This window comes from Mytilus galloprovincialis, chromosome 9 (genome assembly GCF_965363235.1).
Source record: "Mytilus galloprovincialis chromosome 9, xbMytGall1.hap1.1, whole genome shotgun sequence".
Taxonomy (NCBI): domain Eukaryota; kingdom Metazoa; phylum Mollusca; class Bivalvia; order Mytilida; family Mytilidae; genus Mytilus; species Mytilus galloprovincialis.
The window spans coordinates 67,797,326-67,810,779 of record NC_134846.1 but is presented as its reverse complement, the minus strand read 5'-3'; the positions used below and the strand labels follow the sequence as shown (position 1 = coordinate 67,810,779).

The 13,454-nt window shown below is 32.6% G+C and overlaps 1 protein-coding gene across 2 annotated transcripts in view; it reads right to left on the bottom strand.

The window, feature by feature from the left end:
• Positions 1 to 225: 225 nt before the first annotated feature.
• LOC143045735 (UPAR/Ly6 domain-containing protein bou-like) overlaps positions 226 to 13,454 on the bottom strand; it is a 53,460-nt gene continuing 40,231 nt past the window's right edge. For both annotated transcript variants that reach the window (XM_076218448.1, XM_076218450.1), the window contains one exon: positions 226 to 3,286. In XM_076218448.1, the coding sequence (XP_076074563.1) occupies positions 3,063 to 3,286 (224 nt within the window). In that variant the 3' untranslated portion in view covers positions 226 to 3,062. The remainder of the gene's footprint in view (positions 3,287 to 13,454) is intronic.

Below are 13,454 nucleotides of genomic sequence, written 5' to 3'. Positions count from 1 at the left end.
CCACAGCCTTACATTTTTTAGTCACTTTCGGTCATAAAGTTCATCAATTGTGTAGGTCCCTCACATCCTTGGCTTCATAATATTTGGGTTTAAACGTTTCTGATGAAGGTAAATTCAGAAAAGCTCTTTTAATGTTCGAAATAAAAAAGTTTTATTTTCATTAGTAAATAATCATTGTTTCTGTGTAACAGGTGCGCGTTTGCAATAATAATAAACAGTAACAAATTTAAAACCTTGACGCAATTTAATATCATAATAAGAATAACGGCAAGCAACAAGTGATATTTGACAAACAACTGGTGATAAAATATATTGATGATACATACAAAAAAATCTATCCATTACATATCATAAAGTGTCAACCTTCTTCAAATATGGCACTCCTTTAACATTGTCATAACTTTAAGCATGTAATTCAGCAAAAACTAAATGTATCATATAACAAGATATGCAAACAACAGGAAAACATAGGGGTTACACACAGTGCTATGGCCTATTCAGTAGGTATAAAGTATGTAAATCATTTATCAGACAAAAATGGAAAAGCGTTCATGTATTCATTACTAACCATTGAATCACAGTCTCGCCTATATGCTGCTTATTCCGTAACTTGAACCCAAAACATACTAACCCATCAGACTTGTACCTCACAATTTCATTTAAATGACAAGTATCAGGTTCGTTTGACAGTAATGAATAGTTTCTCAGTGCACCAAGTAAACTATCACTATGAGGAGTAGATTAGTCCTTCAAAAAACAAGTACTTCGCATTATTGGAGGAAGTACCAGGTGCTATGATTGGATAACCACAGAAAAATGAGCTAAAAAATAATGGGGCGCATTTACAATGAATTATACCGACGTTTAAAATCAACCATTGTTTTGATAAGTGTTTGTATAAATAACATGTACATAGAACTGGATTTCGATTTTCGTAGTCATATGTTGTTTGATCGTTGTCTCGTGGATATTTAAGTATTTTCCCTTACATGTGCATGGAGAACAATAACATGAAAAGGTTAGGTAATAACCATTTTACCTCTTTCAAAATTTATTGGAAAATCTTTGATCTTAAAAACAAATACAACAAACATATGTTAGTTGTATGTTATGTTTTCTCCCACCGCTAGTTGCAGAGGCACATGTCAAAATGGGACTTCAAGAGATTAAAAGATTTTCAGAATTCAACTAGCAATGGAACAAACAGGCCATGGCCATATATGCATATAAGAATTTGCAAATCTTTACTTTTGTAGAAAAATGTCCATTATATTATACTATTGTCCATTATATTATACTATTATTGTAACTTTATGTTGTATTACGGAGAAGACTTCATAAGTATGATTTACTTGTGTCTAATCCATTTTGCTTTAATTCAGCAAATAAAATATGTTTAAACTAAACTAAGAAAATAACTCAAATCTTCGTTCTAAGAACGAAACAGTAGGAGTCAACAATAACCCATTCTTCTTTGCGTAAGAGTACATGTTAACAAAAAAGCAGCAAACCTACAATCCGATTACAAGACACAGTCTCCAACAAAAGACAGGTGTCAGCATAACATGGCAAGCTCACTATCGTTTCAATAATATAAATTGTGAATAAATTTAACAGACAGCCGTCAATGATCAGCAATGAACACACATTCTCCAAAAACAAAACACATCAAGATATGGCGGCATACGACACTAACTGATGAGGTAGTGCAGCATTATGCAGAACATATTAATATCTAACAGTATACATAGGTAGATAATCTTAGTATAAGCTTCAATTATTCCACGTCGTATCTCAATTGACATCGGGAAACTGTGTGAACATCAATATTAAAAGTGTTCAGTGTATGCTACCCCTTGTTTAATCACTCATATTTATTGATTAAAAAATCCGGTTCTGAGCATTTATCCTTCATCCGACAATGCCAAAGCACATTGCTGACAATCCATAAAAAAACCAGTTTCAACGAAGTGGTTTGAGTAAATTATATTTTTTTTTATATGTAACAAAGCTCACAAATGCATATCCTCGCACCACTCTTTCGTCTATAGGTCTACGTTCGTGTTTTTCTTTTGGAAATCTTTTTGTATGACAATAGAAGGTTCCCGATATCATTGTCGTACAAAAAAGTCTTGGAAATATCATTGGAATCAAATCTTGTAACCTTAGGTAGCATATCCCCCTAGTGTATAAGTACTAAAGTCATTATTTGCAAGAGATTCACTAGAATAATGCAAAACAAAATTTTAAGTTGTGGCGTCGTGGTTTAAACACCAAACACCAGACACTGACGCCCTTCATTTGAACAGGCAAGTAAGGTCTTTGTTTTGCTAATAGAAACCTAAAAAATTTACAATGCGATAAAGGAGGAACACCGTTTCATTAGGTAATACAGATGTTTTATCGTTCTGTCAAATTATAAAACATTCGTAGGAAGATTTGCAATTGTTAGAAATTTGCAGATACATATTCACTATACACATGCTTTTATAAGCTACGGGAGAGTTATACACTATTGAACTTGCGTCACATTCCTTACTCTAAGCACACGGGAAGTAATAAGGCTATAACACATAGAGTGTTATATCCCCTACTCTTAAATGATGGCCGGTAATAAATATGTTTACACTGAGCTCTCTTTTTAAAGCTTATCGTTAACCAGGCTTATTCAGCTTGCAATCTCTATTAGTAAAGTGAGTAAATAATTACAAATTACAAGAACGACAAATTTGTGTCAATGACAGTACACAACAACAAAATGCATAGATTATAAATATGATACATTTGAAAATTTCGGAAGATAAAAAAGTAAATTTCTCATTCTGTTTCTGGCTTTTGACGTCTCTTCGATGTTTCGTTGTTTTTGCTGTCGACCTTCATCATACTTCGAATGGTAGAATTGTTTGTACAAATCTCTTTGTTAATGACATTTTATAGATACTCTAATCCATTTGTATAATACTGAGTTCAATCCTTGGATTATCTTCGAAACGTAAACCTGAAACAATTGTCTAATTGTGACAAGATTCTCCTCTGTTTTTTTTTAAATGCACCAATAATTATCACAACCGAAATATGCCAAACATTAATGAAGGAAGTAACGTGAATATACATGTTTGAAATGTAAACATTTGGTTTGCAGTATTGCATCCATCATGATCACATGTTTCTAAACATCCATTAATTCGCTCTGTACCCGAGTCTCCATTTGTATACATGATGTCACCACAATGGCTTCCCCAATCATTGTCACCACACTGCCGAACTAATATTTCTGTTCCATCCTCTACAAAAGAAAATGTAAGATAGATTTACAGATTTGTGAGAAAAATTATGAACGAAACAACATACAAGTGAATTTTAATGTGCGTATTGTTATGCGTTTACTTTTCTACATTGGCTAGGGGAATATGGGAGGGTTGAGATCTCATAAACATGTTTAACCCCGCCGCATTGTTGCGCCTGTTCCAAGTCAGGAGCCTCTGGGCTTTGTTAGTCTTGTGTGATTTTTAATTTTGGTTTCTTGTGTATAATTTGGAGTTTAGTATGAAGTCCATTATCACTGAACTAGTATATATGTATTTGTTTAGGGGCCAGCTGAAGGACGCCTCCGGGTGTGGAAATGTCTCGCTGCATTGAAGACATATTGGTGACCTTCTGCTGTTGTCTATCCTATGGTCGGGTTGTTGTCTCTTTGACACATTCCCCATTTCCATTCTCAATTTGATGACTAATAGGGTCAAACTCGAGTTGTGGTCAATTTCTTTTTTTGTTTTTAGAATTAATGAAGTTTGTATATAACAGAATCTACATTAGAGACATGAAAAGAGCTTCTGCATGTAGATTAATTCTTTTCTATGTATGTTGCATCGTCGTTTTTTTTTTTTTGTTGAACTTAAGTATTCTGTTGTTTCGTTGTTTTCTTCTTATAGTTGATGTGTTTCCATCGGTTTTAGTTTGTAACCCGGATTTGTTTTCTCTCAATCGATTTATGACTTTGGTAAGTGGTATCCTACTGTTGGTTTTAACTAGAAAGAATGACAAATGTTAACTTGCTTTTAACACAAGGTAAATTGTTCAAAATAAAGTACACAACTAAATCTGTCATTATGGGACGATTGAGGAATTTTCGAAATATGGTCATTACGTGAAATGTAAACATGTAAATTTAGGGTGTTATAGCCCTTACTCTTGCCTTAAATATTCTTTTTTTTTCCATTAGTTTATTTTCAGGATGAACTTCAATCTCTTTGGTTATGTAAAATATAGAATAAGTGAAACGATACTGGGAATATAACAGTTCATCGTCGATATGGCCAGCAAATGATATAATTGAAATGGAATTAAAGTAAATGTGGACAATGATAAGCGCAGACAAAAACTTCATATTCGTATATGCATATCTATTTATTTGCCTTTTATGCATATGCATTTACGTCCTTGATAACATGGAAGTAAGTAAAAACAATAAATATATCTAGCGGCACAAAATAAACACATCACACTCAGACTCTAGATAGAATATTGTGTACACTATACGCGCGTTTCGTCTACCGAAGACTTTTTAGCTTTTAGCTTTTCAAATAGATTGGGTTTTTTCAGCGTATTTTTTTATATTTTTTTATCTTCTTCTTTGACAAAATCCTTAGTGTCTGCCTATGTAAATTATATGTAAACTATCTTGATACGAAAATATATTAGCAACATGTTTCAATACAATGTTCTGACACCGAGCCTAACACTATTGTTATTAATGATATATTAGTAAATTGACAATCCATCATTTATATTTTGCGCTCCATATAAGGATTCTAATCGATCAATGGAATTGCCAAATTCTAACAGTAAAACATTGAATTATGTAACATGTATTAATAATATAAGTTCTGACTCAGCTCTTATTCATGCAAAATTAACAGTTTCTGAAAGAGATTTAAAAAATAGATAATCTTTCATTGTCATCGAAATGATCATTTGTTAATGGTGCTGACATGAGAATTATCCTAGGGAAAAGATAGACTGGTGCAAATTGTTTATCTAGATGATCCATTTCCTGGATGAATATCAAAAATTAAGATCCATTATATCAATAACAATAGCTGCTTTTATTATTCTTTTTCCGATTTTTAGACGCCTACTGTATTTGTTTCTAGAAAATGACAACTGAAAATTAAGGCCTGTAATTGTCAATTTTCTAAGTAGCTTAAACATACGAATCAATGAAGTTGACGTTTTAAAATTGAAAGCAGTTGGAGTTAAATTGAGATAAAAATTTAGTTAAAAAGTGTCCTGTGGATGCACGTAATTATTTTTAAAAAGAGGTCGTTGTTCCACACCGTAATTTGCAAAAGGAAAGTTGCCATCATAAAAGAGATCCAATTCTATCAAAAAGCATTCATTTACTTTAATCACGAGTTTCCCGATATTTTCGCATTTAAATTCATTCAATATAACGTATTTGTGTATATACAATGTAGATCTAGTTATCCAACTTTTCTAAAGTAAAAAGCTCCAACTGGCCTGCTAAAGTCTTGGACAATACAATATACTTTCGTCAAACTTAAGTCGTATTAACTACTTCTGAGGTTTTTTGTGAAACGCAAAACAGGTTTTCATAAGATAGTAATTGAATCTCATTCAACAACATATAAAAGTGTAAAGAAAATTAGCATAAATTTATTTATGATGCATCGAAACGTTTTGGAATTTAATTTATATTTGCTGTAAAAAAAAAAATTGTCCTTCTACTTTTATCAAGACTTTTGAATACATTAAAGGGATTGTATTTCAAAACTCGATTTTGGAATCGTAATTTTGCAAATGGATGATGTCTTTTGTTTGTTTCTTTCCTTTTCCGGGGGAAGGGGTTGATTACAGGTGTTAAACGCACATATTTCGAGTACACATAATTCATTATCTCGACTATGCTATGCCTTTTCAAGAATATGCTAAACGATGGTACACGTACGAATCATTACTACTAGCATTTAAAATTTAAGTAAGATTTTGGGACTTTTTAAAAATTACACTGATGATAAATATATTCAACGAAATTAGTCCGACCTATTGATAAAGATATACTGAGTTGCTTGCGATATGTTTAATTACTTTGAACTCCTGGATTCCATCAAGCAACTGTAGGTTAAATGTTAATTGAGTGTTAAGATAAAACCCTTTGCATGTTCTTTTGGAACATAAAAAACTTATTTCTACTTGACAAACGATTCCAACTTTATACCCCTAAGTTCAAGACCAAACATCAAAGCATTCCTAAATACGGAAACTCAGAATCTGATAATATTTATTGACAACTCTTCCTAATTGAAAGAAAATAACCTAAAATTGGGTTCAGCTCTATAAAAATAGGTGAAGGAAATGTACCAAGTAAATTATTTATGTTAAAATACAATGTCCACATTTGACTAGCAACAGTTACTTTCGAAAACTGAAATTAGAAACAAGACAATTAACAAAATAAAATGTTCCACTCTTGATGACGTATAATTCTTTTGTTCTTCTCTAGATATTTGGTTAAGGTTAAACAATTAGGGCATATTGTTTCCCGGAGCTTGTGTCTGCTATGCTAGAATTTCGTAGCAAATACTCATTAAAATCTATATCATTGGACTTTTTATCTGTTTATTATAAAGCAACACATTTGTATGATATATAAATAAAATTAAGTAGACATTTCTCTCAATAAGTACATACGTTATGTTTCATATTATATGTAGATATTGGCAACACAGTGGTCCCCAAAGGAACAGTAGTTACACAATGTTACTGTTAAGTATAAATGTAAACAGCAGATATACATTTAACGATGCCCAAGGGTAGTCTTAAAAATACTGCATATGTTACGTGCCGAATCTAATAATATTAACGATTAAAGAACACAATAAAACTATGGATGCATTATATGAGTTAGAATGTTTAAAGAACATATCATATAATCCAAAGGCATTTCGAGTAAAAAAAGGTCAAAAGATTGATTAGTTTGTTTAGCACTTAATCCACCCAATTTTCATTTCGACCAATGCAATGACTATCAACTGAATAAACAGAAAACAAAGAAAGGTGAGCGATTGGATAAAAAAGAAATATATTTTTTCGGTGAAAGATATCAGTATTGTCTCAATTTTGTTAGACTTGACCGTAATGATAACAAACGATTCTAACATTCATTAGATGAGAATGTTTTGCTTAATACTAAATGATGCACAGCAGGTGGAAGAGTTGTAAAAATCATACATGAACATCGGTGGCCAAGTTGAATAAGTCTTACCATTACATATAGTTATCAACGGCATGTCATCCCGTTTCTCAACCCGTTTACTTCAAGTTGTTGTGACATATAATTGTTGAATATTTTATTTTACATCAATGTCACATGCACTTGTCTGTGAAAGTTTCAGAAACAAGTATATGTGCTCATGTTCAGAATTGTTAGGATATTACCTTCAGGTTATGGGTAATTAAATATTCAATATCAGTAAGAAATAATAATGATGGCTTTACGCATATGCTCTTATCGGAAGGCGTCGGTATTTTTTTTTTATTAAAGATAGTACTTGTATATTTCCTCTCTCTCGCACGGCAAATATGTGGTTAAAATGTATAGCCGTCTGGAGTTCACGTTTGCTTTGGAAATAAAAAGGAATTTTGCTTATTATTAGGAATGACGTTAAGAGTTACTACTGCCAGTATTTATAAGTTATTATTAGCAGTAATTCTTCAATTTAATTAAGGCGAAGTGTACGTAATTGCACGCCTCTAGCGGAATACGGGATTAAAAACGTTCGTCGTTAGTTACGCAAGTTATCTCCCTTACTCCAAGAAAGGACACACGAAAGAGAAACTACTTTCTGCGGTCTATAATGAATCCAACAAGCACGCCTGTGCTGTCTTAAACCTCATAGAAATTATCTCAATAACTCCAATTAGAAATCACAGCATTCTGTACGTTGTTCTGTGTGCAGCCTGACTTAAAAACACTGGTTTTTTGTTTTTGTTTTAGACGCGTCTAACTACAGGAGAAGGCATTTCGTGTTTATGATATCAACAGAAAGAAAAAACGCCTCACAACAAAATTATAAACAAATAAACAAATAAAGATGTAACAAATTTTCTTCTATTGATATCAAATTAATTAAAATGAAACCTGAATTGACCCAACAATATCGTTTTAAAAAGCCGTAGTCTTGAACGAAAAACACAGTACTCAACGTAAAGTTTTATAATAGGTTACAAATAATTAATGAAAGACGTATGAATTTAATTGTTTAATCAAAAAGACGTTGAAATGTTCGTAATTATGCCCCAAAAATTACTCAGTAACTTAAAAATTCTAACATTTATCTTAAAATAAGTAAAAATTATGTCATTCAACTCCCAGTTTTCAACTTTTTCTACATGTGCAGAAAATAAACAGGTGTCTTCTATTCCGTCCGCAATTTATGGGAAAACTAAATCTAAATTTAGAACCATATTGAAATTGAAAGTACACATGTAAGATAAAATATAACATGTCATTTCTTCTTTCACAAATTCCAATTTCGAAGAGATATATAGCGAAATCTGTTTTCTTTTATTGTGCCTGTGTGCATCATTCAAATTAGAGAATGTAATTTTGAAGTATCAAGTCTCAATTCAAGATTAAGAATGAATAGAATATAGAATTACGAGGGGGGGGGGGGGGGGGGGGGGGGGTAGGACCTTTGTCGGAACTCCGGGATCCGGGAATTCTATTTCCGAATTTCGGGTAGTCGTGATTTGATTTTTTTTAATTGTAATCTTTTTTAATCTTGTAACTGCAATTTTATATTTAGTGGAATGAGCGGTGAAATGTGTTCAGACTATTACATTTCGATTTTTTTTAAAATTTAACCAAAGTTTACTGCAAGGGGTGTTTAACGACCTCGATGATTATCCATGAGGATCTCGCACTCGGTCAGCTCTAGGTTTTCACCTAGTTCATTATCATACAAGAATTGAGAAGCCTGTGGTTTACTAGTCTTATAATATGAGATTTTTAAGTTCATATAATTTACATTCAACGTTTTTATTGAATATTTCAAGGCTTTTTGACTATCAATGTTGAACCCCCCCCCCCCCCCCTTTTCAATTGATTGGATAAAACGAATGGATTGCCGCCCGTATTTCAAACTGAAGTCCTATAAACTGACTGGTATTCGAATTTGTTAAAAGAAATAATTGGTATCTCTATTGATTCAATACCGTAATGCCGAAAATTTGTTTCCGCGAATTCCGAACAGCTAGAAATTCCCGAGTTTCAATTTGAGTAACTCGAATAATTCAAGCCCTTTCCATGTCCGATTTTCTCCCACACGAGAAATGTAGCATTCGTACATCAGCTGAAAAATACGACTGAATTATTCGGGTTACAATTTGTGTAAATCCCGAATGCACATAAAAGTAAAGGTCCAGCCCGACTTTCGGAAATGGACTGTTGTAGATTTCAGATTGATTTCCAGAAATAAAAATCATACAAAAATGTTTCACGCAAATATTCGTTTTCAGACGTGTAAAGTTATACAACGGTTACTAGCCGGTCTGAATTGTGATAAAAAGAAGCGCATGCGATGCATAAAATATATAATGTCGTGCTCAGGGATGTGTTGAATTATAGAGATGCTTATGCGGCACAAAGATAAGATTAATTTACCCAAATGTACTAAGAATTGCCACACAACTTAAATTTACTTAAATATTGATTTGTTAGAGACGACATCAAAAGATCGATGTAGGATAAAAAAAAACTTAAATCGAATAGTTTGGGGGTGGGGGTCAACATTGCTGCAAGTTTTGTTAATCTAAAATTGATTTTACATATATCCATATAGGTAAATCAATTTTTCCCAAATTAAGTTAAGAAGGGGGGTAGGGGGGTCAGTGAAAAAACTATGTGAATTAAGTTTTTTATCCTACATTGAACTTTTGATGTCGTCCCTTATCCTGTGCCAGACAGATGGCTGATATTCTGAGAAGAGACCTTGATGAAATGAAGTTTTATGAGAACAAAGATTTTGAAAACACGTCGCAGTGTTTAGATTTTAACAAAAAATAAGGCACCGAGGTCGAAAATAGTTCTAGTTCATAATGAAGAAAATGTCAACCGTTTTCTAGCATGGCGATCTCTGCACGCACCCGAATATAATAGACAAATACAATACAATAGTACATAAAACGTAACATAAAGAACTTAAGACCGAGCAACACGAACTCCAACAAAACGGTATATATTTCATACAAGTATAGGACTATATGAAGCGTCGTAACTGTTGCGGCGACGTCAATAACATTGTCGTTGTTTTTTGGTTTTTTTTACACTCAAGATTCAACTTTAACAGGGTATAGCTTGAAAAGTAGCACGGTTGCTAAGGACTTTCTTTGCACCAATCGATTCCTCAGACATTTTAGAATCGTCTCATAAATTTAAAAAAAAATCGATTGTCTAATATAATAGAAAATCTTGGAAATGTAACAATTCCTGCCGAATTTCACGATTTTCCCTATATATCCTTTGTAATTTTGGTGTATGATGCTGTTAACTTCAACAGCTCGTATCTCAAAAACGAAAACGGTTACCCCCTTTTTTTATTTTATTTTCCGATTTATTTTTACAAGCAGAATCTACATGTAAAATTTTAAAAACATCCATTGTGTAGTTTAATTACGTACACTTCGCCTTAATCGATCTATCTCATTTTCTTTGCAGAAAAAATATTGGATGATTGGGGCAGTCATGAAGGCAAAATTAATTCCGGGTTAATGAAAATATCCGTATTCGGTGTAGTTATTACTAGAATAGTTTTTGACAATACAACGGCATTGATTGACTGAATTAGTTTTGGCTCGCGTGCATATACGCTTAACGTCTATAGAAGGTAATTTGAAGGGCTCGACAAGTGAAGTATTCAAACTAAAGTGCCGCGTTCAAATGAATAAGGTCGTCTACAAACTGTTTGTAATGAGCTTTGCTAGATTGAGGAAATGTCGATTCTTTATACTTTATGAATCGCTAAAAGGTGATATAAGTAAACGTCTCGTCTTCATTTTATATAGAAATTACTTTTGTTATTAAATATCAAAAGCAAAATAAAATGAACACTTATTTGACAATAAATTTAAGCGAACAATTACAATATACAGATGAAACTAGTATGGACTGCGAACTTCCTCGTTGGGGTGAAAGGATGTACATCTATCACTAAAGTCATTTCAGTAATGCATTTCATTTTCACCACCTACTAACGATACCCAAGAGGTTTCTGCGTTCCTGTCGAGTCGTATATCTAATTTGACAAATATGAATACGATTACAGACAGATATGAAAGAGAATTCCGGACATGGTTAACAAAGCGTAATTAAGTACAGCCATTGACGAATTACAGCGCATTCTATTTATCTTTACAATATGTATTGACATAGGAGTGTGAAATGAAAGAGGTGATTGGGGATTTGGAATTCATTTAATCGAAATCATAACTGTTCTTACTGCAATAATATAATAAATAAACACCAGCTTGGTGACAGTATTATATTAAACATTATCTATCTGAAAAAAAAAGATTCCACTTTTCATTATTACTATGCGAAAGGTAGACTCATTATGTACGAAACAACATACAAGTGAATTTTAATGTGCGTATTGTTATGCGTTTACTTTTCTACATTGGCTAGGGGTTGAGATCTCATAAACATGTTTAACCCCGCCGCATTTTTGCGCCTGTCCCAAGTCAGAAGCATCTGGCCTTTGTTAGTCTTGTATGATTTTTAATTTTAGTATAATTCGGAGTTTAGTTTGACGTCCATTATCACTGTACTTGTATACATATTTTTTAAGGGGCCAGCTGAAGGACACCTACGGATGCGGGAGTTTCTCGCTACATTAAAGACCCGTTGGTGGACTTCGGCTGTTGTCTGCTCTATGGTCGGGTTGTTGTCGCTTTGACACATTCCCCATTTTCTTTCTCAATTTTACGCTCAGATCAAAATAGTTATAAAGCTAAACAAGTACAAAGTTGAAGAGCATTGGGGACCCAAAAAATAAGGCAGATGAAGACAAAGAATTGTGTATCTGTCATATTTTACAGATTTTTGTGTTGATTTATGATTTCGTCTGAATGTAAGATTTTTTCCCCGCGTTCTTGTTTTACTTAATTTGTATGATTTTTATATTAATATTAACAAGTAGTTTTTATAGAAGAGATACATTTATCTCAATTTGCTTTTCGTGTGGATTTAAGATGAACATTCTGTTTCTCTCAATAATCTTTTTGAAATAATGTGATAGAATGGCTTTGTTGTCAATCATTAAACTAATTTAAAAACAATGCATTAAGAGGTCAATAAACTCATCATAGATACCAGGACTAAATTTTATATATACGCCAGACGCGCGTTGCGTCTACAAAAGACTCTTCAGTGACGCTCGAATCCAAAAAAGTTAAAAGGCCAATAAAGTACGAAGTTGAAGAGCATTGAGGACCAAAATTCCTAAAAGTTTTGTCAATATATTCATAATTTTTATAAACAAATAAGTTTCCATATAATCGACCATAATCTAGAAAAGTCTTTTAGTTAATGAACTTAACCTTGAGCGTTCATGATGAAAGTATTCTAGAAAAGAACTTCGGAAGCACTCATTTCATTAAGGGTTATTCTCGTAATCATTCACGGCGAATATCAATGATCAACCATACCAGCGATTATCAAAGATTTGCAATAATAACAAGACTCTAAATGGACTTTTTCACGAAGATATAATAACGACAAAAACCAAACCCCGATGTGAATTACCTGTGCTTTGTAAATTTTGCACTGGTTAGAACTATAGTACCGAATGAATCCCTAAATTGGTGATAATATTCTGACCAAGTTTTCATAAATTTCATTTATGATCCCACCAATGTAACACGGTTACAACAACAATATACATGTACAGAGAGGCATACAGGAGCTTGTTCGCTCTAAATAAAACCCAACACAATTGTATGTCGAAAATGAGCATTTAATATAAAATGCCAATATCAAACAAGAATACACATGTACAAAATGATATCAAAAACTAATTTTATAAAATATCAAAATATCAAAATTATTCATGTAACCAATATGGTAAAACCATGCATATGACTAGATTGTAAATAGTGATTGGTTCATCTGATATCATTAGAGCGACGGTGAGGCATAAAAAGCGCCCACAAAATAGAAATAAAAATAACTAGACTATCAATTTCTGATTAATTCATGTGGTTACAAACGACACAAAAAATCAAAGCATAACACAAATTTACACTTTTTTTAAATAAAAAGATTTGGTTTCAAAGGAGAGTGGTAGGGGAGGAAAGCGGAGAATGCTTTACATAAATACCTATCTTTTTTTATGAAAGCTTTTATAGTAATGTAATCATTACGTTAATATTGTTAT